This window comes from Eretmochelys imbricata, chromosome 3 (genome assembly GCF_965152235.1).
Source record: "Eretmochelys imbricata isolate rEreImb1 chromosome 3, rEreImb1.hap1, whole genome shotgun sequence".
NCBI classification, from domain to species: domain Eukaryota; kingdom Metazoa; phylum Chordata; order Testudines; family Cheloniidae; genus Eretmochelys; species Eretmochelys imbricata.
The window spans coordinates 205065868-205087775 of NC_135574.1; the positions used below are offsets into that span (position 1 = coordinate 205065868).

Sequence of the window (21908 nt, forward strand, 5' to 3'; positions counted from 1 at the left end):
CTCCCCATGGCCCCTCCCTCAGGCCAACATCCCCCCACGGTCCCGCTCTCATCTAAACACCCCCAAAGCCTTGACACCCCCACAACCCCCATGGCCCCGATGTCCCCACAGCCCCTCCCTCACATCAACCCCCTCACTCACTCACTCACCCCCCCCCCGCATCAACACCCCCAGGCCCCGCCCCGTCTCTCTGTGACGCGCTATCCACGCACGAGGGTGCAACCGCTATAACGGCCCGCCCCGCATAACCCCTCCCCCGCCCAAACTACAGCTCCCAGGGTGCCCCGCGCGCGCGGCCGCGCCCCGTCCCGGCAGCCCCCGCCGCCGCCGGGATTTGAAGATGAAGTGCCCCGCGGCCGCCGCGCTCCTGCCCGCCGAGTGGCAGCTCTACCTGAGCGAGGCCCGCCTGGCCACCTACCGCAGCTGGCCCTTCACCGAGGGCTGCGCCTGCACCCCGGAGCGGGTGAGGCTGGGAGCCGGGGCCCTCCCTCCCCCACGCCCGCCGCGCTGCGAGCGGCCCGGGGGCTGGCCCCGTTCCCCGGCCCCGGGGGCTGGCCGCGGCTGCGGGCGGCGGCGACTGCAGGACCCCGGAGCCTGCGGGACTGGGGCCCCGCCCTCCGGAGCGGGGATCTCCGGCCTCTCCCGCGGGCCCCTGCTGTGCCCGCCGCCAGCCCCCGCGGGGCGGGGCGGGGGGGTCGGTCCCACCTGTCGGGAAGGAGCGCGGTGGTCTTGCTGATCCGGCTTTCTCCTCTCTCTCTCCCCCCAGATGGCAGAAGCCGGATTCGTCCACTGCCCCAGCGAGAATGGGCCTGATGTGGTTCAGTGCTTCTTCTGCTTCAAGGAGCTGGAAGGCTGGGAGCCTGAGGATGACCCCATGTAAGTATCCCCGTCCACGGGGGCCACCATCGCCCTGCGCTCTGCCCACAGAGAGAAGCTGCCCGTAACAGGGGAGACGAGACCCCTGCAAACCAGGGTGCCGAAAGGTCCCATGGCAGCATTCGTTTTCTTGGCCATGTGGCACGTTGTCTAATTACGCATCCCTGAAGCTACCCAGCATCTGCCTCTTGGGTGGAGTTGTCTCCTGATTATTGCAGGACTACAGGCTTATGTATTGGGTTTATGCTCCTCAGAGGAGAACAAGGCGCCTCTGCTGCCCCAGGCCTGCTTTGGTAGCTGGGCCCAACGTTCTCCTAAGTATCACAAGGAAAACGAATGTCCTGTGTGTGTCCTCAGTAAGTAACTTGAATTTTTACTCAAGAGTGGAGCCAGTCTATTGGACCTCCATAGAAGAAGTTCCACTGTAGGAACCACGGTAGCTTTCCCCCTCTGGGGGCGTGTGAAAGTCACAAACACAGAGGTCCGCTAAATATGGGAGTGAAGCCAGAGTACCATACTATGCAAGACAGGTTTCAGAGTAACAGCCGTGTTAGTCTGTATTCGCAAAAAGAAAAGGAGGACTTGTGGCACCTTAGAGACTAACCAATTTATTTGTGCAAGACAGCACATCGCTGAGCAGCAACTGGAACACTCCTGTCTTTAGCCTCCTCTAGGACCTTGTTCTTCACTCATGCCAAGTGAGACATGGTTACGTTCTACTTTTCTTAACTAATAGCAATCAGAACAGAGGACTAGGATCCTTTAAATAGTTCCCTGAACCCACAGCCCAGTTGCTACTATGGGTTTGGGACTGAGCCCTGAGGAGACTGAAGTGGCTGAGAGTGAGGAAAGTACTTTAGGATTGAAATGCCAGCTGAACCTCAATGGTGGAGTGTTTTAGCAAAATACCAGTAACTTGGTATCTTCTCAGTATTGCGGGGAGTGACTCACTTGTGGCTCTGTGACTAGTGGACATATGGTAGAGCAGAGGTTCTCAAACTTTTTGTTGACAGACCCCTTTTCAAATGTAATGTTAATCACAAACTCCCAACTGACAAACTGATTGACAAAAGTATGTATACTTCATATAAACATGTACTGTTAGTAATGCTTTAAGAAAAAGAGTGTAAGATATCTGTGAGATGGGTGTGCCTGCTTCTTTCTGCAGCCTCTATCCAGAGGCAATGGATGTGTGTGTGCACGCAGATGTGCCCTGCCAGATTTCTGTCTTCCTTTTGGCCCTGCTACCTGAAGAGCTGATGTAGCAGGGCCGAACAGTGGTGTCTCTCCTTGGCTAGCTGCTGCCTGCTCATGCAGTCAGTAGTTGTGAGGCAACTCCTTCTGATGGCAGGGGGAGATCTCTCTTCTGCAGCGACACACTGCAATTTTTAGTTGCGTGACAGGTGAGGTGAAGGTGGCACTCCCTCCCTGGGCCCATGAACATTTTGATGGCTCCCCCTGCCATCAGAAGGGGTTGCCCCACACCACTGACTCCACAAGCAGGACCCCACATGGCCCCCCCGGACATCGCCTCTGCTCATAACATTTTGTGGAGCCCATGTGCAGTCTCTAAGGACCCCAATTTGAGAACTCTTGTGGTGGAGGATGGGGTGAAAGCAAGTAACTATTTGTGCCTTTAACATGAGCCTGGTCTCCCTTTCCTAGGGATGAGCACAGGAAACACTCCTCTGGCTGCGCTTTTCTCTCCCTCCGTAAGAACCCTGTTGACCTGACACTGCAGGAGTTCCTGAAACTGGACAAGGAACGAACAAGAAACGTGATTGTACGTACAGCTCAGAATTGGGGTGTGTGTTAGGCCTCTATTCCAAAAGGCTAAGGTAGCCTCCAGTCCTAGGACCTGTTGGGTCAGCCAGCATGTCACCTTGAAGTTCCCTCCCTTTGCCCTGGGGGGAGTGCTGAGCTGCAGTACCTTGTCCTTTTCCACCAAGCTGAGTGTGATACTGCCTGTACTAAGCTGAAGGAATTTTATTTTTGATCTTTCCAGAAAAAGCAAATCTCTCAGAAAGTGACGGAGTTTAAGGAAGAATCAGAGCGTGCACGTCGTGATATTGAGAAGCTGGTCTCCTAGGCCCCTGCGACTTGCCTGTGTGCAGTGTTTGACTTGTATATATGTTCTCTAGAGTTGCCTCTTTGTGCCTGCGTGGTGGTCGTAGTTCACGTCCCTTTCATGCAAGGATCAAAGGGGTGTATACTTAGAAACAAAGGGGGAGATTTTCAAAATCATCTAAGGCATTTAGGACTGCAACTACCATTGACGTTTGTGTTCCTAAATCTCTTACATGACTCTGCAAACCTCCTTTGAAATTATTTTGTCTCATGTTGACACAGAAATAAATGTCTCAAGGAAACAACGCACAATGATTTATTTAACTGCTCAAACTGAGTATTCTCTAGTGAAGTGTATCAATCTCTATTAGAATAGTTCACATACATTCTTTTTATTTTAAAATGTAAGTTAATCACAGTAACTGCTGTCTTAAGGGCACCACTGCAAAAGTGGTGAATGATCCATTTAAGATATTTCCAACAGCACCCTAATCTTTAAGGCACAATTACTCTCCTTGGGCTCAATCCTGTAGTTCTTACAAGTATAAGAAGATTACTTATGATTTTGCTATGAAAAGGTGTCAGCTACTTGCTTGATTCAAAGTCCCTTAGTCAGTTTAAAAAAAAAAATGCATCGCCAAGGCGTGCTGTCTTTTAAAAACCAAAAAAACCCACTTTCTTCCTCACATACACACAGCATCCAGCTCTGCCTTAGATAAGAAAGCTCCAATCAAGCCATGGCCAGACTGATATTCTTGGGCTTGGTCAGTTTGTCCAGCATTCCCTGTCCAAGTTTACTAGCAAACAATGAAATTATTTCCTCATTCCCAGTCTTCAGTGCCAAGTCATATGCTGATAAGCCTTTTCCATTCTTCTTTTTAATGTTTGCATTACAGCTGTAAATAAAGAACAGGCTGCTTAAGCTAATTTAGAAAAGGAATCTGTTTCAATTCACTACAACTCAAAAGTAAATCAGAGTCAGATTCTGATGCTTACTCGTGTTACAATGTAAGTGATGATATCTGAGTTTGGCCCTGGGTCCTGTTGTACATGTACAGCACAATATTAAGTTGCGGGCACTCAGCTCCTTGCTGGATGAAGCCCATACCTGTTACTGATTACATGTAGCCCAGAGTTGCACTGGATGCCACAACAGCAGAACTTACCCTAACAAGACTTTGATGCATTTCTTTCCCTCTAATCCAAGCAAAGCTGCCTCATGAAGAGCAGTGGTGTTATGCCTGTATAGGTGGAAAACAGGGTGTACTCAAATAATTTATATTATTTAAAAAGAAAGTCATGACTTTATTTAAAGGAATGTTTTATCTCTACTAGTATATCAACTGCCTCAAACTAGGTGGGAAAATCAAGGACCAACAAATGTAGTCTCCAGTGAGGTGGCTATCTTCTCCTTTTTGATAGGGAGAAATGGTGTAGGAGAGGAGAAGATTGGGGGGGGGAGGGGAACAAGGAAGGTACCAGTGATGGGAAGATTGAGGGGAAGGGTTTAGGAGGAGGATTGAGGTTTTGTAGAGCTAAAATATGGGGCCACATTTTTAAAGCTGGCCAATTAAAGTGAAGCAATAAAAGGGGTAGTTGTCTGTTGATTGACCAGTTTGCAGCTGTGGGTGTGTGTGTGTTTGGTTTTGAAAATTTGATTCATGGTCACTTTAGGAGATTTTAGTCCCTTTTGGTGAAATATAAGTCTCAAGTCCCCCTGCTGGTCAAACTCTATAGAGGATTCTTGTTAGAAATTGCTCACTTACGGTCCTGACTGCTGGTCAATATCAGCACCTTTCTGGACAAGAACTGGAACCACTTCATCATGTCTGTTTAGGACAGCAACTGTTAAAGCAGGTCGGTCTTCACTATTGGTGCAGTTTGGGTCAGCTCCCTGGAATGTGCAGAAAAGGACTAGCTTATTACAAGCTATACATGTTTCAACTCGCCTCCCTGATTTAATATAACAAATTCAGCTTTAGTTGTCACATGTACTGTCACAGTCTCTCTCAAATCTGCTTTAACATTCAAAACACTAAAGAAACAGCCAAACCTGGAAAATTCAACTTTCATGTATTTGTCTTTTTTCGGTCAAGCCCTTGTAGTTGTGCCTAGCACAAAACCAGAGTAATCACATGGGAGGGAGAGAGGGTCAAAGGCTTCCCCACCCATTTGGAGGAGAGACATTGCAGCTGCTTTGTGGCCACAACTCCAGGCAGAGGTGGCGGTAGTGTTGTGATGATGGATTTGGCCAATGGAGGACTCCCCAACCTGCTTTCACCTCAGAGCTCTCGCTCTTCTTGCGTTCTACTGTGCAGTATATCACCATGCAGTTAAGATGTATGCCCCACTTTAGGGCAGGCTTGTGGCAGTTCTTCTAAGGATTTGACCTTAACCCATAAAATGGTTACAGAAAAGGTTACTTTTTTCCTTACTACCATGCTGTTGGTGGAAGCGGGGCAAACTTCTCATGTATCTGTTCATTATCAATTTTCGAAGAATCATAGAATATCAGGGATGGAAGGGACCTCAGCAGGTCATCTAGTCCAACCCCCTGCTCAAAGCAGGACCAAACCCCAATTTTTGCCCCAGATCCCTAAATGGCCCCCTCAAGGATTGAACTAGGATATATGCAAATAGATTTTCCTGTTTCTTTTTATTTAAACTTCATTTTCTTTAATACTGGGGGCAGCAAGGCCCAGAGCCTCAAAAATATTTAGGGCTGGTCTACAGTACACAGTTAGGCTGACTTAACTACATCGTTCAGGGCTGTGTAAAACATCATGCCATGTGTAATGTAATTAAGCTGCTCTAAACCCCAGTGTATCACTGCTTGGATGATGGAAGAATTAATCTGTCGTCTTAGTGACAGCGTCCTGGAGAGGTGGATTCACTACACTGACAGAAGAACCCCTTCCGTGGCTGTCGTAAGTGCCTATGCTACAGTGGCACAGCTGCTGTAGCATTTCTAGTGTAGAGGTTCCCTTAGGCTCTTAATTTCCATTGAAATCAGTGGAAGTTAGAAGCCTAAGTACTTTTGAGGATCTAGGCCTAAAAGCTCTACTGCAGCGATTGCCCTGGGAACAATCGTGTTGGGTTATGTTTATTATTTTTCTTATTAGAAGTCAAGAAGGCAGGACTAAAGTTTTAAAAAAGAGTAATTTCTAGTTCAGGTTTTCAAGACACAGATCCAGGCCCATTTACTTCATGAACTTACTTCATCAAGCAATTGTTCTACCAATGAAATTTTTCCTTCCCCTTCTGGACCCACTTCTTTCAGGAGCTGTCTAGCCTCAGGCTGTGAAAATACAGAAATCAACAACACTCGATAACATTTCACAGAGTAGAAATATGATCATAGGGAACTCACACTGGCAGAGTAGCGTAAATGTAGCTGAGGGCAGAATTTGGTCTTATGTATGTTAGGCATTTGAACTTCACTAATCCACACACAATTTCTACAAAAAAAGGCTGTCTCACCCTACTTCTGAGCAAATATTGAACAGCAGGATGCTATCGTCAACGGTCATATTACTAAGGTCCCAATCCTGTAATCACTTATACACGAGCTTAACATTACTACCATGAGTAATCCTATTGAAATAAAATAAAACACAAGATAATAAGGTTAAGCACATACATATCTTTGACAATTCAGGGCCTTCGACTTCCTGTTTTTACAAAATACACTGCATAATATTTACTAGCATACTATGAAGTTTTATCAAATAAAACTAAACTCCAATTGCCAAAGCACTTTAACAAAATACACTTTGTGATTTGCTAGCCTTGCTTTTTAATTGTGTTTGTTCACTTAAGCCAAACTCCAGCATCCAGCCTGAAAATCTGGGCTGCACATGGGTGACACGAGAACAGAAAGAGGTGGGAAATCCTACCAGGCCTCAGAGTCACTCTATGGCATGCAAACTCGAGCCAATGGCGGGATTAGCCTATACAAACATTTTCACCCCACAGTTCCCTAGATCTATGGCCCCGTGGCTTTCGGCTGAGCCTAAATATGTGCTAAGCCCAGGAGAGACTATAAAATAGCAAGGAGTGAGGGAAGCACTTCAGCATGTAAAACGCATACAGTGGCCCCATCACATTGCCACACAGAGGTTCTCGTGAAGTATGGCTTGCAGAAATGTGATCTTTTATTTGGGGTGTAATTCACTGGAAGTGTTTTTATTTTTGCACTGAAAATCAGTTATCTGGTTTTTTGTTTATTTTTTTAAAAGCCATGAAAATTCAGGTACTCATGTTATATTTCTTACAATGTAACATGGCAAGTCTCCTCTTGTCCCCACTGGATAAATGATGTAACGACGTCCATGGTAGGTTGCCTTTAAAGGTTTCCATAACACATTTTCTGTAGCATTAACGCTCCCAATTAGTAACAGTGACAAAGATTCTGGACCTGATCCTGTTCTAATGGGAGTGCTACCATTCACTTCAAAGGGAGAAGAATGGGTCCAAAATACTTTAATTAAGCTACTTGCATACTGTCCAGACAGTAATGCTTTCGTTAAAAAATGAAAGCTATCTAGTTAAAAAAAAACTTTTTCAGGGAGTAGGGGAAAATTTGGTTAAATCCAACTTCTACAAAAATATACACATGCCAACCAACCATGCCTATTTAGAAAGAGAGCCATTTTTTAAACCAAATTTGACTATGTTCCACCTTTCCCTTCCAAAATGTTCTCCTAGACCAATGCATTTAGAAGGTGTTAAAAAATAAAGCAGCCCAGTTTTTCCATTGGATGTGTCGATTAGCATTAGCACTTTGGCAGTCCCACTATCCTTCCTACACTCACAGATTGTACATATACATACAGATAACTTATCTTCTTTTTCTAACAATTTTCTTGTCTTCTTTGTTCTTTTTACTTTTTCTCTGGGGCTTGTGATGCTGTGACCCTCTTCACACACTAAAATGGGAGAATCCAGAGTTAAAACTAAAAGTCATATTAGTGGTGTAGCAAGAACTCAGGAGCCATATGTGGTACATACATTCATACATTGTTGTAGCAGCGTGAAATCAACCCCTATCCAGAGCACCAGCATGAAGCCTACACCCCATTTAAGTGGCCCCTTGTACTGGCCATTTGCACTGGAAATGAACTTCAATTGGAGTGTTTCGGATTTGAATAGCATTGAAAATGGGTTAACTCCACAGACCATGCCACATCCCAAATCTCAAGTGACTTGGTATACAACAGCTCTAATAAGGAAAACTGACAGGAATGTGTAAATGCAGTGTTGTTGTAATCGTGTTGGTCCCAGGATATTAGAGAGACAAGGTGGGTGAGGTAACATCTTTTACTAGACCAACTTCTGTCGCTGAGAGAGAGAAGCTTTCGAGTTTACACAGAGCTCTTCTTCAGGTGCACGCTTGAAAGCTTGTCTCTCCTACCAACAGAAGCTGGTCCAATAAATTATATTACCTCACCCATCTTGTCTCTCTAGGTATATATAAAAGCATTCAGAAATAAATAAGGCACCATGATAATTCACATGCATGTGCATTTATAAGAGCAGTGTTGATAGTAAATGGCAATAAAGCCAGAGTCCAATAACAGGTGGCCTGATTTTCACGTGTTGAGTGTTCACACCTCCTACTGAAGCCCATGGGTGGTACGAGTGCTCAGCACCTTGGAAAACTGAGCCCTAGGATTATACATGTAATCATTTCTGTTTCATTTGTCAAATGTAGCAAAACCAAAACCCTGCAAACAGCTCAAAAACCTAGAAGTTGTGGCCTTCAGATATTAAACAAACACCTGTCAGGGATGGTCTAGGTATACTTAGTCCTGCCTCAGTGCAGGGGCTGGGACTTGATGACCACTTGAGGTCCCTTCCAGCCCTCCATTTCTCTGATTCTATTACTGCCTGATTAGAGCCATACAGTGTCACTGGGCACGGATTTTACAACTAGGATTCAAAACCCTGAGCTTCAGCTGCACTTACATGAGCTTTTCAGCTATTCTCTGACGATGCAATTCAGTGTCTGTGAGCACTCAACACAGCCTGCACAATGTCTATAAACCACTTAGGCCCAGATCCACAAAGATACTGAAGCACCTAAACCCCAGACTTGTTTGGTGCCGATGTTTCACCCTCTGGGCATGCACACTGCTGCATCCTGTTAGGTGTTCAGACTCCTGTCTCTCCACTTAAGCCCTAGAGTGAGTCACAAGATAGGGGTATGGATGCCTGACCTGCATGCAGGGCTCAATCCAGTAGGCATACTCGGAGGCCCCTGACTGGATCAGGTCCCATTCAAAAACTAGGGTGGGTGGGAGTGGTGCCTGCCTTATAAATTTTAGTCCAGAGGTCAAAGAGCTTGCCTGGGATGGGGGAAAGAGGATTTGAACAAAGGTCTCCCACCTCTCAGGAGAGTGCGCTAACCACTGAGCTGTGGCTATTCTGAGGAGGGTAGGGTCCCTCAGTCTGTCCTGCTGAAGCTCTTCCTCTGGGAATAAATAATGAAAGAGTGAGTGGAGCACGGAGGCTGGACTCTGGGTAACACACCTCCCAGGTGGATGCCCTAACCACTGGACCACAGAGTCATTCCCTCTGTGGCCCAGTGGCTATTTAAGTATTTATCCACAGTGGAACAGCTCCAACGTGAGAGCTCAGGGATTATAGCATTCCTGTGAGAGGCGGGAATTGAACTTGGGTCTCCCACATCTCACCGGAGTGCTCTAATCATTGGGATAAAAATTATACGGTGGGTACCAGCAGCACCACCTCCTTCTCCAGCTATTTTGTGTGGAGAAAGGCAGGCCTAACTCATTCCCTCAAGAAAAGCTTCAGGAGCCTAAGCCACCTGACTCCAGGAAAGAGGTTCCTGGTCGTGCACCACTAAGTAAAGACAGGCGATTCTCTGCAGCCCGGATTTAGGTGCCTACATCTTTGAGAGGGATGGAATTTAGCACAGCCCCCTCTCGTTGGCATCTCCCATTGGCTCCCTGCTTCATGCTGGATTTTGTGGATTGCATTCTAAGACACTGCTCTCTTCCCATTCCTAGGCACCTAACTAGGCTTTAGGGAGTCCGTTGTTGTTCTTTTGATTTTTCTAGGCACCTAAGAAGTAGGTGCCGCAATGCTTAAGTCCCTCTGTGCATCCCACCTCTAAATCCCACTTACACCCTATTTTGAGGTTTTAAATGTTGCAGGCTGTCTGCACAGTGATAAATTTCCCTGTTTGAGCATCTAATATGTTATTCATAGGAGACAGATTCCTATTCTTGACTGCTGTAGTTAGGTCAGATTATAAAGATATAGGAAAACTCACCCAAACTAGCCTGACTATCATACCATCCATCTCTGCCTTCTGTCACAGTGCTCAGATAATGATTGTCAAACTTCATTGGTTTACCAGTGAGAATATCCTGGGGAATCATAACATGTGGACATTTAATCAGATGATCACATAATTCAGTAATATCCTCAGTGGCATGAAATGGGAGGAAGTTATATATGAGAAAAGATATACAGCTATTTAAACTCTTCAATCTTAGTTAATCCTGTTTCAACACAGGCAAAGGAAACAAGTTTTTAAAGCACCTCACTATTCAAGACTTGTTTTAATGCAAAAATTTGATCACCACCTCAATATTGTGAAATGAAGACACACATCCAAGGAAAACCATTATATATATATATATATCGATTAAGAAAACCTCTTAACATATTGCTTGTCAAATGAGATACAGCACTAAGAAGCCAAATGATACACCTTCTGAAACACCTTTCATCAGGGTGCCCTCCAAAAGACATAATCTCTGAGTTGAGCTGGATTCCTTGGAAGGATTGGGAATGTGGGTAAACAAGGTAATATTGCAGGAACACGCAGAGCCTCAGAGCAAAATTAGAAAAAGCTCTGGCATGTGCTGCCTCTGACCTGTATTTGGAATTAGAAAACCTGTGCCACAAGACAACCAGTTGCAGTCTGGAGAGTAGGAAGATTTGAGAGCAGGAGGAAGGTGGTATTAAGGCTATTAAAAATCTTCTCAGTTGAAAGAAGAATGTTAATATGAATAGCATACTTTATAAGATGCCTTGGCAATGAATACAAGATAACAGCAATATGACCATGAAGTCTGGTTTGATCAATAGGGATTCCTGTTTACTTAGCTCAAACAGAAAAAGAAAAGACTTTCACTTTAGAAAGGAATAACACCCTCCCAACAAGAGACATTCTGGAATAGGGTTAGAGATACATATTAGTGCTGAGCTGTCAACCAATGGCTATTGGCTCAGTAGGTCAACTTCTCCAATGATTAGCCTAGTCCCCTAAACTGACCTTGTTTATGGAAAGAGTATAATTTAATCTGAGACTGACTTCATAACCATCCTCATGGACTGTAGCAGAAATAATCTATAAGGAAAAAAGCACAAGTTAGCATCTCTTCTTATAAAAGTACAGGAAGACAGTTTCAGTAATGCTAAGTAGTCCTGATGTGGGCTGAAAGTATTTATCAACTGAAGCAGTACATTCATAAATACAGTAATAATAATAATTAATAATTCACACTTTACTTCTTTACAGCACTGTACGCACATTAACTAATAATCTTTCCACTGTAACTGAGTGAAGGGGTAAGAATTTATAACAGGTGATATTTTGAGATAAGTAGAGAAACCTGAATGACTGAAAATGCCAAATGTCTAAAAATGATATTAATGATTCCTCACACTCTTATCCCAAAATGTTGTACATGCCATGAAACAGATTCACACCCAGGGCTGCAGAGGGATGGCATTTACACACACACACCCTGCACCCAGAGGGGCAGCTATTGGCAAATACTACGGTGCACAGTGCTCCATACAGTAGATGCAACGGATATGATAAATAGAGATGCTTTACCATGAAGGAGGGCTGGTGCTAAGTAAGCATATTTCTCAGCTGACCTGGCCTCTCCCCCACTTACTTTTGGGCTGCACCATATGGCTACAGAGCCGCAGTGGAGCATGAGTTATGGGCAGCTTGTGCCACCCTGCTCCAGGAAGACTTATCACCATCGGACAATTGCCACCTGGGTGGTGCCAGTTTGTGCCAGCACATGAGCAGAGTGCTGTATATACAGGGGGGCTAACGTCACCCGCTACTGAAATGCAGCCTGCTGTGGAGAGGAAACGGCACCATTCTGTGGCAGCCACACCATATAAACACTCTATGAAAGTGATTTCAAGAGGAGAAATGGTGTTATTTATAAATTTGAGACTTTAGACAAGTGGCACATAGCTGGTTGGCTTATGAAAGCTGATAAGATTACAATGCAGGTTGGCATCACTGCAGGCTAAGAACTTTATCTATATCTCTAGATATATTCTTCATGAAACATGAAAAAGCATTAATAAAGACCAAATATTGGCATTTGCCTTGAATCAACACTGATACTTTTCTTGGCAGAGGTTTCATTACAGTAGGATGATAGAGGCCTAGAAATTGCAGGAAATATCCCTCCTGGAGATGTTTTCCATATCTTTCCAAACTGCATATGCCTGAACCTTCTCTCAAAGAAAACAAATTGCAATAGGCCTGATTCTCATTTCACTAAAGTCACTTTACACCTTCTGGCAGTGTAAAAAGGCTTTAAAATAGACACCACTCACATGCAGGACCCTGCGCAATGTCAGAGAGGTAATAAGGACGTGTTGGGATGCCACACCTCCAAAGAGTGGCATATGGCTACGCCATTCCTGCTGCCAGCCACCTGCATTTTCAACTGTTTCTGTTTGGTATGATTTTTGCATTTGTGCCATTGAGAGCAGTCACAGCACGTAGAAAGAACCTCAAATTTCCATCTCCCCAGTATGACCATTTTAGCCATCAATACAGCCACAGCTAACCATTTTTTAGTGTTGGCTGGTGACATTAAGTCAGCTAATATCCCTAATATGCACAAGCCAAGTGCCTGAGGTAAAAACACATTGTTCCAATAATGGCATAGTTTGTGGCAGAAATAAGGTGTATGACACAAAGTGACCTGCTGCTGTCTACTGGGGAAATTCATCCCTGTGCAGAGGGCCAGCCCAAGGCAAATGCACTACTTATAAGTAGGACTTAAATAGTGCATTGGCCTTGTGCTGACCCAAGGCACAGGGGTGAACATCTGCTCTGGGCTATAATAAAATCACTTGAATAACACCTCTGCTCTGATAGGTCAGCAAGGCATTTAAGGTTGTTGTGACCATCTCCCCTAACTTCAGGGGTGGTTGCAAAGAGAATATGTGAGAGAAGGAAGGAAATTATAACTAGAGAGAAAGCAGAAAGAGCTCAACAGCAAACTAAGAAGAAAAAACCGCAATAGAGTGAAAGAAGTGAGAAAGAGAGAACAAAATGGGATTAGAAAGAGCAAGCAGGAAAAAAAGTAGGACAGAAATAAAACACAGGTAGATGAATCAAGACAATAATTGGCACAGTTATTTAGGCCAGGTCTATACTACAGACTTCTGCTGCGTAGCTATGTCAGTCAGGGCAGGAAGAGGTGTCTGATCCCTGAACAACACAGCTATGCCAGCAGAACCCCCTAAGGCAGATGTAGCTCCACTAGCAAAGCTGCACTTTAACCAGCGTCGCTTGTTTCATTCATGGGGGTGGTTTTACTATACCCGTACAAAGCGCTGCTTTGTTGGTATGGCTGCATCCACACTAGGAGCACTGTGCTGGTATAGTGCACTGGTATTCCTATACTGGTAAAGCGCTCCTAGTGTAGACATGGCCTAAGGGGCTAATTTTCTAGAAAATAAAAAAGTATTTTGATAAGATTTATTTGCTCTTCAATTGTTCAATCACAAGAAAAATGTTAGGTGCACAAGCTATTTCTTACCTTTCCCATTCGAGGCTCTCCAATCAAAGCCCTGAACTCTGGGTTGTTCTGAGCATAGCTTCTAAGGTGAGCGCAGACATGATCTAACTGTTTTCTCCAGTACCCTAAAAAGTAGGAGTTATGAAAATACCCTGTAATTGTCATCAATAACGCTTCCACTGATGTGGTGGAGTAAGTAAAGAATTGTAGATTTTGACCAGGACAAAGAACACTGCGTTTTTCTGTAGCAAATCCAGTTTACCACGGAGGAGGAAGAGAAGCAAGCTGCACCCCATAAAGGGGTGAAATAATACACTTCCTCTCAGATCAAAAGTGGAGCACTGAGTCATTCCTTCCCAATGCTCCTCTTGGGATGGAAAAGCTATGTGCTGGCCCATATTCAGTGTTGAGTCTAAAGACTCACGTTAGCCCTGTGTGACAGAGAATGTAAAACAATTTTAGGGGAAAAAAAGTTTGCATTAGTGCAATATTAAGCCGGAGTTATCAGGCATGACTGAACTGATTTTCAGGAAATTTGGCTTGCTTTGTAGATCTCACAGAGAGTAAAAATGAAGCCAGGTCTGAAAACTGCATACACTGTAACAGCGTATAAGGGTTTCCAGTTTGTATTATAAACTGTATTATTGGACAAATACTTTATAATTTCTAAAGACAAAGTATATTTTAAGGCATAAACAGAAGGAAGTACAGATAAGGATGAGTTTTGACATGCAATTTGTTGGGAATGGGAGGAGTTCTAACAAATCAATATTGGCTCATTAACTCCAGAAGAACTGTCTCTGTATTTCCTTCCATAGGGGCCCCTCCACTTGAAATGGACTGAGCTGATACAACTGACAATTGCCTTCTCATCTTTCAGAGCCTTTTTCCAGACCCACTTCTGAGACAACACCTACGAGACATTAGCCAATTGCTAGGTAGCATCTAGGGGGTAACTGGAGACAGTTTATGCATATAGTGTGGAGCTGCCATTAGATGTTCCAGTCCTAACACTGATCTCTCTGCTTGTATATTGCAGGGGTGGCCAACCTGGGGCTCCGGAGCCACATGTGGCTCTTCAGAAGTTTATATGCGGCTCCTTGTCCAGGCACCGACTCCGGGGCTGGAGCTACAGGTGCCAACTTTCCAGTGTGCTGGGGGGTGCTCACTGCTCAATCCCTGGCTCTGCCACAGGCCCTGCCCCCACTCCACCCCTTTCCACCCCCTCCCCTGAGCCTGCTGTGCCCTCGCTTCTCCCCCCTCCCCTCCAGCGCTAGATATTATTCATCCCTACCTCAAAAAGCTTGTAGTCTGATAGACGAAGAGCAGACAGAAAACTGGGGAAAGAGATACAGTATACCAGGGGTGGCTAACCTGAGCCTGAGAAGGAGCCAGCATTTACCAATGTACATTGCCAAAGAGCCACAGTAATACATCAGCAGTCCCGCATCAGCTCCCCCACCCTGCTCCCAGTGCCTCCTGCCCACCAGCAGCCCTGCTGATCAGCACCTCCCTGCACCTCCCGATCAGCTGTTTCATGGTGTGCAGCAGGCTCTGGAGGGGAGGGGGGAGAAGCGAGGGCACGGCAGGCTCTGGAGGGGAGGGGGGAGAAGCGAGGGCACGGCAGGCTCAGGGGATTGAGCAGTGAGCACCCCCCAGCATACTGACTCCGGGGCTGGAGCTACAGGTGCCAACTTTCCAATGTGCTGGGGGGTACTCACTGCTCAACCCCTGGCTCTGCCACAGGCCCTGCCCCCACTCCACCCCTTTCCACCCCCTCCCCCAGGAGGCACTGGGAGCGGTGGGGGAGCTGATGGAGGACTGCTGACCTATTACTGTGGCTCTTTGGCAATGTACATTGGTAAATTCTGGCTCCTTCTCAGGCTCAGGTTAGCCACCCCTGGTATACTGTATCTCTTTCTGTCTGCTCTTCGTCTATCAGACTACAAGCTCTTTGAGGTAGGGGTGAACAACATCTAGCACATTCTGGGTGCCGCCACAATCTAAATAATTAATAAGAAGTCAGAGTAGGATTTATTTTAAATTCTTTTGCAATCTGAATCCATTAATTCCAAGGCAATATTCTGTGTTTAGTGGACAAAAGGATGGAAGGACTTCTTTTAAACCTTAAGTGGCTGTGTATTAGGATCCAGCCAACTTTACTGTAGAGTGCACTTATAGAAAGTACAGAGAGTAAATAAACTGTGGAGAGTACAGAGAGTAAAATAAGCTGTTATATACTTAGATAAAAAACAGTTGTCCCTGATTTAATATCCGGATGTACAATGGGGCCCAACCCAACGGGGGCCTCTGCACACTACTGCCATATAAATGACCTTTTATATATATATATATATATATATATAATAAAATAACAAAGTATAAACAAAGAAATGATTCTCTAAACATCTTTGCCCTTGAGGAAATCAAGGTAAGGAAGCTTAGAAGAAAAATCAACAAGTTCAAAGGTTGGCCATGTAGAAACTATGGTAAAGCAAAAAGACAGACTTCTAGGGTATTGATCATCAAGATAAGCTTTAAAGAAACAAACTAAGAGGGGGTACTCATCTCTACAGGACCCAAAATTGTTCCCCTAATGGCTTCCAAAGCAGAGGCATTTTGCTTTAAACTAAATCACAGACTGCAATAAATACTAATTTAAAGTAACAATTAAACGTTACAACTGGGCTACTACTTTGTGGATGCAATGCCCAGTGAAGTCAGTGATAGTTGCACTAGGTAAAGCCAGGGTTAAATTGGGCCAGGAGCCCATGACATAAAAATCAAGATGTAAAACCAGGACGCCAGAAATACACTTGTGCGTGCTTGGCTTCACGCTACTTATGTTCGTTATGTATCTTAAAGGATTTCTGGCAGCCTTGACTGAATATCTGAACTCATGTTGTCATTAACCGGTTACACCTAGATCGGACCGATTTACTGTATATTACAGTAAATAAAGGGATGGCTTCTCTGTATATTACAGTAAATAAAGGGATGGCTTCTCTGTGATATTTACTTTGCAAATGCTTTTGGCTCCTGTTCAAAACCAACTGAAAATACAACAGAAAAAACAGAGTTCAGATCAGAAAACTGAAACTTCTGTTTTGTTATTTCTCTCTCTCTAAATTGTCCTATACTTGTACATTTTTCCCCTGGAAGCATGATTGTCTATTTAGTGCAGGAGGCTTATTTGTTTAGGGAGGAAACAATTACCTTAATTATTTGGCTTTTTAATTTAGCAATAATGTCATAAATCAAATACAGTTGCATTGAAGAAATGATGTATGTATGTGGTCTGGGTGTCACTGAATGGCTGTGGTTAGTACAAGTGTCTCTGGCCTACGTAGCTTAGCATGGAGCAAGGGTGATGATGTTGAAGGTGAGTCCTGTGGGCTAACAAACAAACAAACAGTTATGGATGTGTGGGACAAAGCCTAGGGGATTCTAATGGAGAACGACCTGCCAGCCACCCCTACTCTATATTCAGCAAAGGCCTCTGGGGACTCTAACTCTATGTCAGCTGATGAGGTTCAACTGTAATACAAAGCAATTCAAAGCTTCTCCTCAACTTGCCCCTGTGAACGGAGTTCTCTTTCACATGGTGAAAGCTGCACTTCCGGTGCACAGACACAAAAGTCTTTAGAGTTAAATATTTTCTCAGCCCTATTTTGGGCCAATCCCTTACCTTTATCTGATAACTTCTTTCACATGTTGAGTCAAGTACTCTATTCACTGCAGTGATGGAACTATGAGGAGATTCCTCACTGCAAGGCAGTGTAAAGAGTTATTCCCCAAGTACTGTAATAGGTTAAAAATAAAAAAGCCTCACCTAGATGTTTACAAAAAATTTAGGAAGGCCTGAAAGATGCATTAACCCCTTTTTTTACACTACAGACATATACATCATTCTAACCAGTCCTTTGGCTGGCACACTGAAAAACACCAGTGTTCTAAGAGTTAGGTACTCTACTGAATGGGAGAATAGCTACAGATGGGTGAGCCAGCTGGGTCAAAAATCAACCCACCGAACCACTGCCCTACAATACAACAATACAATTAGTTGTATTGAGGCTCTAGCTCTTTAAAAGTTAAAATATCCTCTGGGCTGACAGACTGGAACACATCATGATATTAATGAGGTCAGTGGGAGCTGCTGGGTGCTCAGCACTTTTGAAAATTAAGCCACTTATTTAGGTGCTCAAATATAGCTATAGGAGTCTATCTTAAGGCTTCTTTTGGCCCTAAACTGGAATTTTGCCAGGACACTGGGGCTACGATCCCTAACAGTAAAGGATTTTTAATGACCACAAACAGTCAAGATGTTGGGTTTAAGCTTGTCTATACAGGGAAATTGACCAGAATAGTTATTGCAGAATAATCTATTCTGCAATAGTTATTCCAGAACAGCTCCCTGTGTGGACACTTTATTCTGGAATAATCTAATAATCTAATAATCTATTCTGCAATAGTTATTCCAGAAGAGCTCCCTGTGTGGACACTTTATTCTGGAATAACAGTGCCTTTTTCGTTTAATTTGTTTCTACAGTTTATTCTGCAATAGCTATTCAGGTCAATGCTCCTGTGCAGACAAGCCCTTATATATTTTCCAAAAGACAGCGCCTCCAGCAGCACTAAATGCCACTATTGCCAGAAAGAATAAGAACACTGATTATGTGAACATCACTTTCAGACAAAACCTGAGTTTTCCTTGGTAGTCTCCAATCCAAATACTGACACAAAGTCTGACACTTCGCTTGTGAGATTTGATGACATCACAGTCAAATGGTAAGGCTGCACAAAGGCCTTATAATATAATTCTCGTGTATTCTGTGAAGGCTTGCTGTGCTTTAGAGAATGGCTGCGGTCTCAGATCAAAGCACCAGACACAGGGTATACAGTTATTAGTGGGAAGAGAGACCAGAGTAATGATGTAAAAGAGTGGCTTTTCAAGGGATTATTCCACAGAGGACCCGTTTTAAAACAATACAAGGTAAAGTACTGTAGTTTTGTTTCAGAACCAGAGGAAGTTTTCCTTGCTGACCATGTGCAATCATGAACTATTTCTAACCTCTTCCAGGACTAATGGCTGTTGTCAGGGGCTTGCGATCACTCATCTTATCCTGTTTTTCTTTTTGAGAAATCAGCTCAAGTTCCTTCTTCTCCAAGAGTGTGCTGGATGGGTAGAACAGACCAATGGTCTGGGTTCCTTTGTCTTTTCTTTCTGTTATATCTAGTCTTGACTTTGGTAATGAAACAACCAGAGGCTTCCAGGCAGCTCGAGTCTGTAATCCTTTATCCTATTGGGAACGATCAGTGCCCGGATGACAAAAGTGATAATAAAATGTAATTAATAGTTATATAACTTTATACAAGAAAAATAAATCACAAAAAAAGGAAAGAAACTATGTCTGTAAAAACAACCCTAGAATGAAAAAAAGTAATTAGAGATGCAAATTGTTTAAAGGAAGAATTTTAATAATGCCCAATTACAGTTAACATTTGGGAAAAATGCCACCCTCACATATCACAAATACTCAGAAAAATCCATGCAACCTATTTCTTGTAAATAGAAATTGACTTATGTTCTAATACCTTACATTTGTGCTTGCTAAGTATTACGGTCTTCTCTTAAAATATATTTTTTTAAAACAACGTGGCATATGCATTAATCAAAGAAAACCTTAAATTAGCCAGATATAATTTGTGAGTGATTATGTCAGAACCAGATAAAAGTACTTAAAGAGCAAACACTTTAAGAAGAGATGGATTGCTTCTCATTTTGCTATACGTAATAATGATTAGGGATGAATAAATATCCACAGCAAACAATTCCCTCAATGAACGTATGTAAACTCTTTTTCTGCTCACAGAATGCTTGCAAGCAGAACATGGTATCCTCAGATGGAAGAAGTCTATGGAGTTACACCAATTTATACCAGCTGAGGATACCAGTCTCTCTACTGTGGTCTCAGCCTCGTTTGTGACGTTATGTGACTTACCTCAGAAAACACAAAGGTATCTCCAGCACCCAATAGCATGCTATTCTGAGAGCCCAGTCTTGATGGAGGCTCAATATAAACACCACAAGATCCACAGAATCTAGCATATGGGTGGTTGCTTGCACCACACTTGAAGCAAGTAAAGTAGCTTGGAGGAGGACCTGGCTGAAAAGTACAATGGAACTGTTGTCACCATAGGAGCACATAAATATATAGCACAATGGAGATCTATCTTCTTGTACTCCCAGAAATAAACTACCAATCAGACCAACCAGTATGAATTTAGAGAAACTAGAGAAATAGTGGTTACAACTGTTAGACTGGTGACTTGGTTGCCAGTTCTAAACCAGGCTCACACCCTGACAAAAGCCAGACCAAATATACAGCTCATCACCGTCAACTGTGGCTGAACCAGGCCATGCAGAGGTAGGGTTTTGCAAATGGAATCAGCAACTACATAGGTTAATTTTTAGGCCTACCAACCTTAAATTATTGATATCAAATGCACTTTTAAAATATTATTCTCCTCTTGGAAACCCTGTCATCAGTACTGTGGAGCTCTGGAACGTCAAAGCATCTCAGTTAATATTCTGTTCAATGGTATTCCTCCCCAGGCCCTCTCTCTATGAAGACCCATGATTTCACTTTCACCTTGCATCCGACGAAGTGGGTACTCACCCACGAAAGCTCATGCTCCAATACGTCTGTTAGTCTATAAGGTGCCACAGGACTCTTTGCCGCTTTTACAGATCCAGACTAACACAGCTACCCCTCTGAAGCATGATTTCACTGGCATATATAGCAAAGTTTCTAATTTTTATAAAAAAACAACAAGGAGTCCTTGTGGCACCTTAGAGACTAACACATTTATTTGGGCATAAGCTTGTGTAAGCTTGTGCCCAAATAAATGTGTTAGTCTCTAAGGTGCCACAAGGACTCCTCGTTGTTTTTGCTGATACAGACTAACACGGCTACCACTCTGAAACCTGTCTAATTTGTATGTGGCCCTAGAAGATACAGTTTGAACTTCCCTATCCTGGTGGGGGTGAATCTAGCACAAGAAGTTGTAGAAATACATAGAAATATGGTTGCAGAAATACATTACATGGGGACATCTTTACATTGACTATTTTAGGTAAAAACTCCTCTGGTCAGGGAACATGGGTGAAATTCTGGCCCTCTGGAAGGCAATGGGAGTTTGGCCATTAACTTTAATGGGATCACAATTTCATCCTATGTCTTTAATTTCTCTTTACTGAGCTCTGCACACCTATAGCACTTTATACAAACATTAAATAATAACAATATAAAAACATGCCCTAACCCACAAGATTTTTGGGAATGGAGCTATGTAATTGCTTCAGGTCACAGATGAGTAAAACCAGGCTTGTCAACACAAACACCAAATGCCAATGAAACAGAAAGAGAAAACAGTCTTTAAAGAAGCCTGAGCCTAAAAGCATACCTTGGCTCCACACCAGTCACAGAAACGAGCATCACAGTGGTTATCACGGCCACATTTTGAGCAGGATATTGTTCTCCCTAGATGACTAGATAAAGGTGGGGGTGTATCTCCACTGAGTGCAGGCTAGTAAAGCAAAACAAGAATTTCATAGGCTACAGTAAAAGAAAACCAAACAGGAAATAAGGGGAGTGCGAAAGCAAGCCAATTTGAAAGCACAAAGCAATGTTCAATCTAAGGGAATGCTCAGACTAAAGCTATTCTTCAGCAGTGAATTAACACTGGGTTTACTCTGATCTAATGTGGAATTTTCTCATTAAAAGGATACAATAAAATATGTTTTTAAATAGTTTTTTGTGCTTCTAACTTTCCATTATTCATCCTCTGAGAAATCTGACCACAAAACCTTATTTCCTAACATATTTTGTCCTTTCTTAATAGTGCAATTTATTTACCTAGAAACATGGCGGCATAAGGAAAATCTGAAATTAAAACAGGCTATGTTGAAAAAACTACATTCCACAATAGAAAATTTGACCAATATTTTTCTTATTTGTTTGCAAGATTCATGTACATCTTAAAATGTTGGCGTGAGTGGAGGGCTGGGGGGATTAGATCACTTGTTTCACATTTATTTTGAGCCCTCATCTTCTATAGTTGTTTCACTGCCAGCAAGCCAGC

At 43.6% G+C, this 21908-nt stretch overlaps 2 protein-coding genes across 2 annotated transcripts in view; one reads left to right on the forward strand and one right to left on the reverse strand.

The window, feature by feature from the left end:
• Positions 1-279: 279 nt before the first annotated feature.
• LOC144263267 (baculoviral IAP repeat-containing protein 5-like) lies at positions 280-3248 on the forward strand. The gene is made up of 4 exons (XM_077814138.1): positions 280-463; positions 767-876; positions 2542-2659; positions 2882-3248. Exons 1-4 carry the CDS (start codon positions 341-343, stop codon positions 2963-2965), a joined length of 435 nt encoding a protein of 144 aa, XP_077670264.1. The 5' UTR covers positions 280-340; the 3' UTR covers positions 2966-3248.
• DZANK1 (double zinc ribbon and ankyrin repeat domains 1) overlaps positions 3237-21908 on the reverse strand; it is a 33788-nt gene continuing 15116 nt past the window's right edge. Inside the window, exons 11-21 of the mRNA XM_077814137.1 lie at positions 21231-21353; positions 19766-19930; positions 18835-19063; positions 13785-13888; positions 11252-11326; positions 10241-10337; positions 7777-7871; positions 6161-6241; positions 4710-4837; positions 4110-4184; positions 3237-3839 (exon numbers count right to left, since the gene is read on the reverse strand). Of these exons, the coding sequence (XP_077670263.1) occupies positions 3674-3839; positions 4110-4184; positions 4710-4837; positions 6161-6241; positions 7777-7871; positions 10241-10337; positions 11252-11326; positions 13785-13888; positions 18835-19063; positions 19766-19930; positions 21231-21353 (1338 nt within the window). The 3' untranslated portion in view covers positions 3237-3673. The remainder of the gene's footprint in view (positions 3840-4109; positions 4185-4709; positions 4838-6160; positions 6242-7776; positions 7872-10240; positions 10338-11251; positions 11327-13784; positions 13889-18834; positions 19064-19765; positions 19931-21230; positions 21354-21908) is intronic.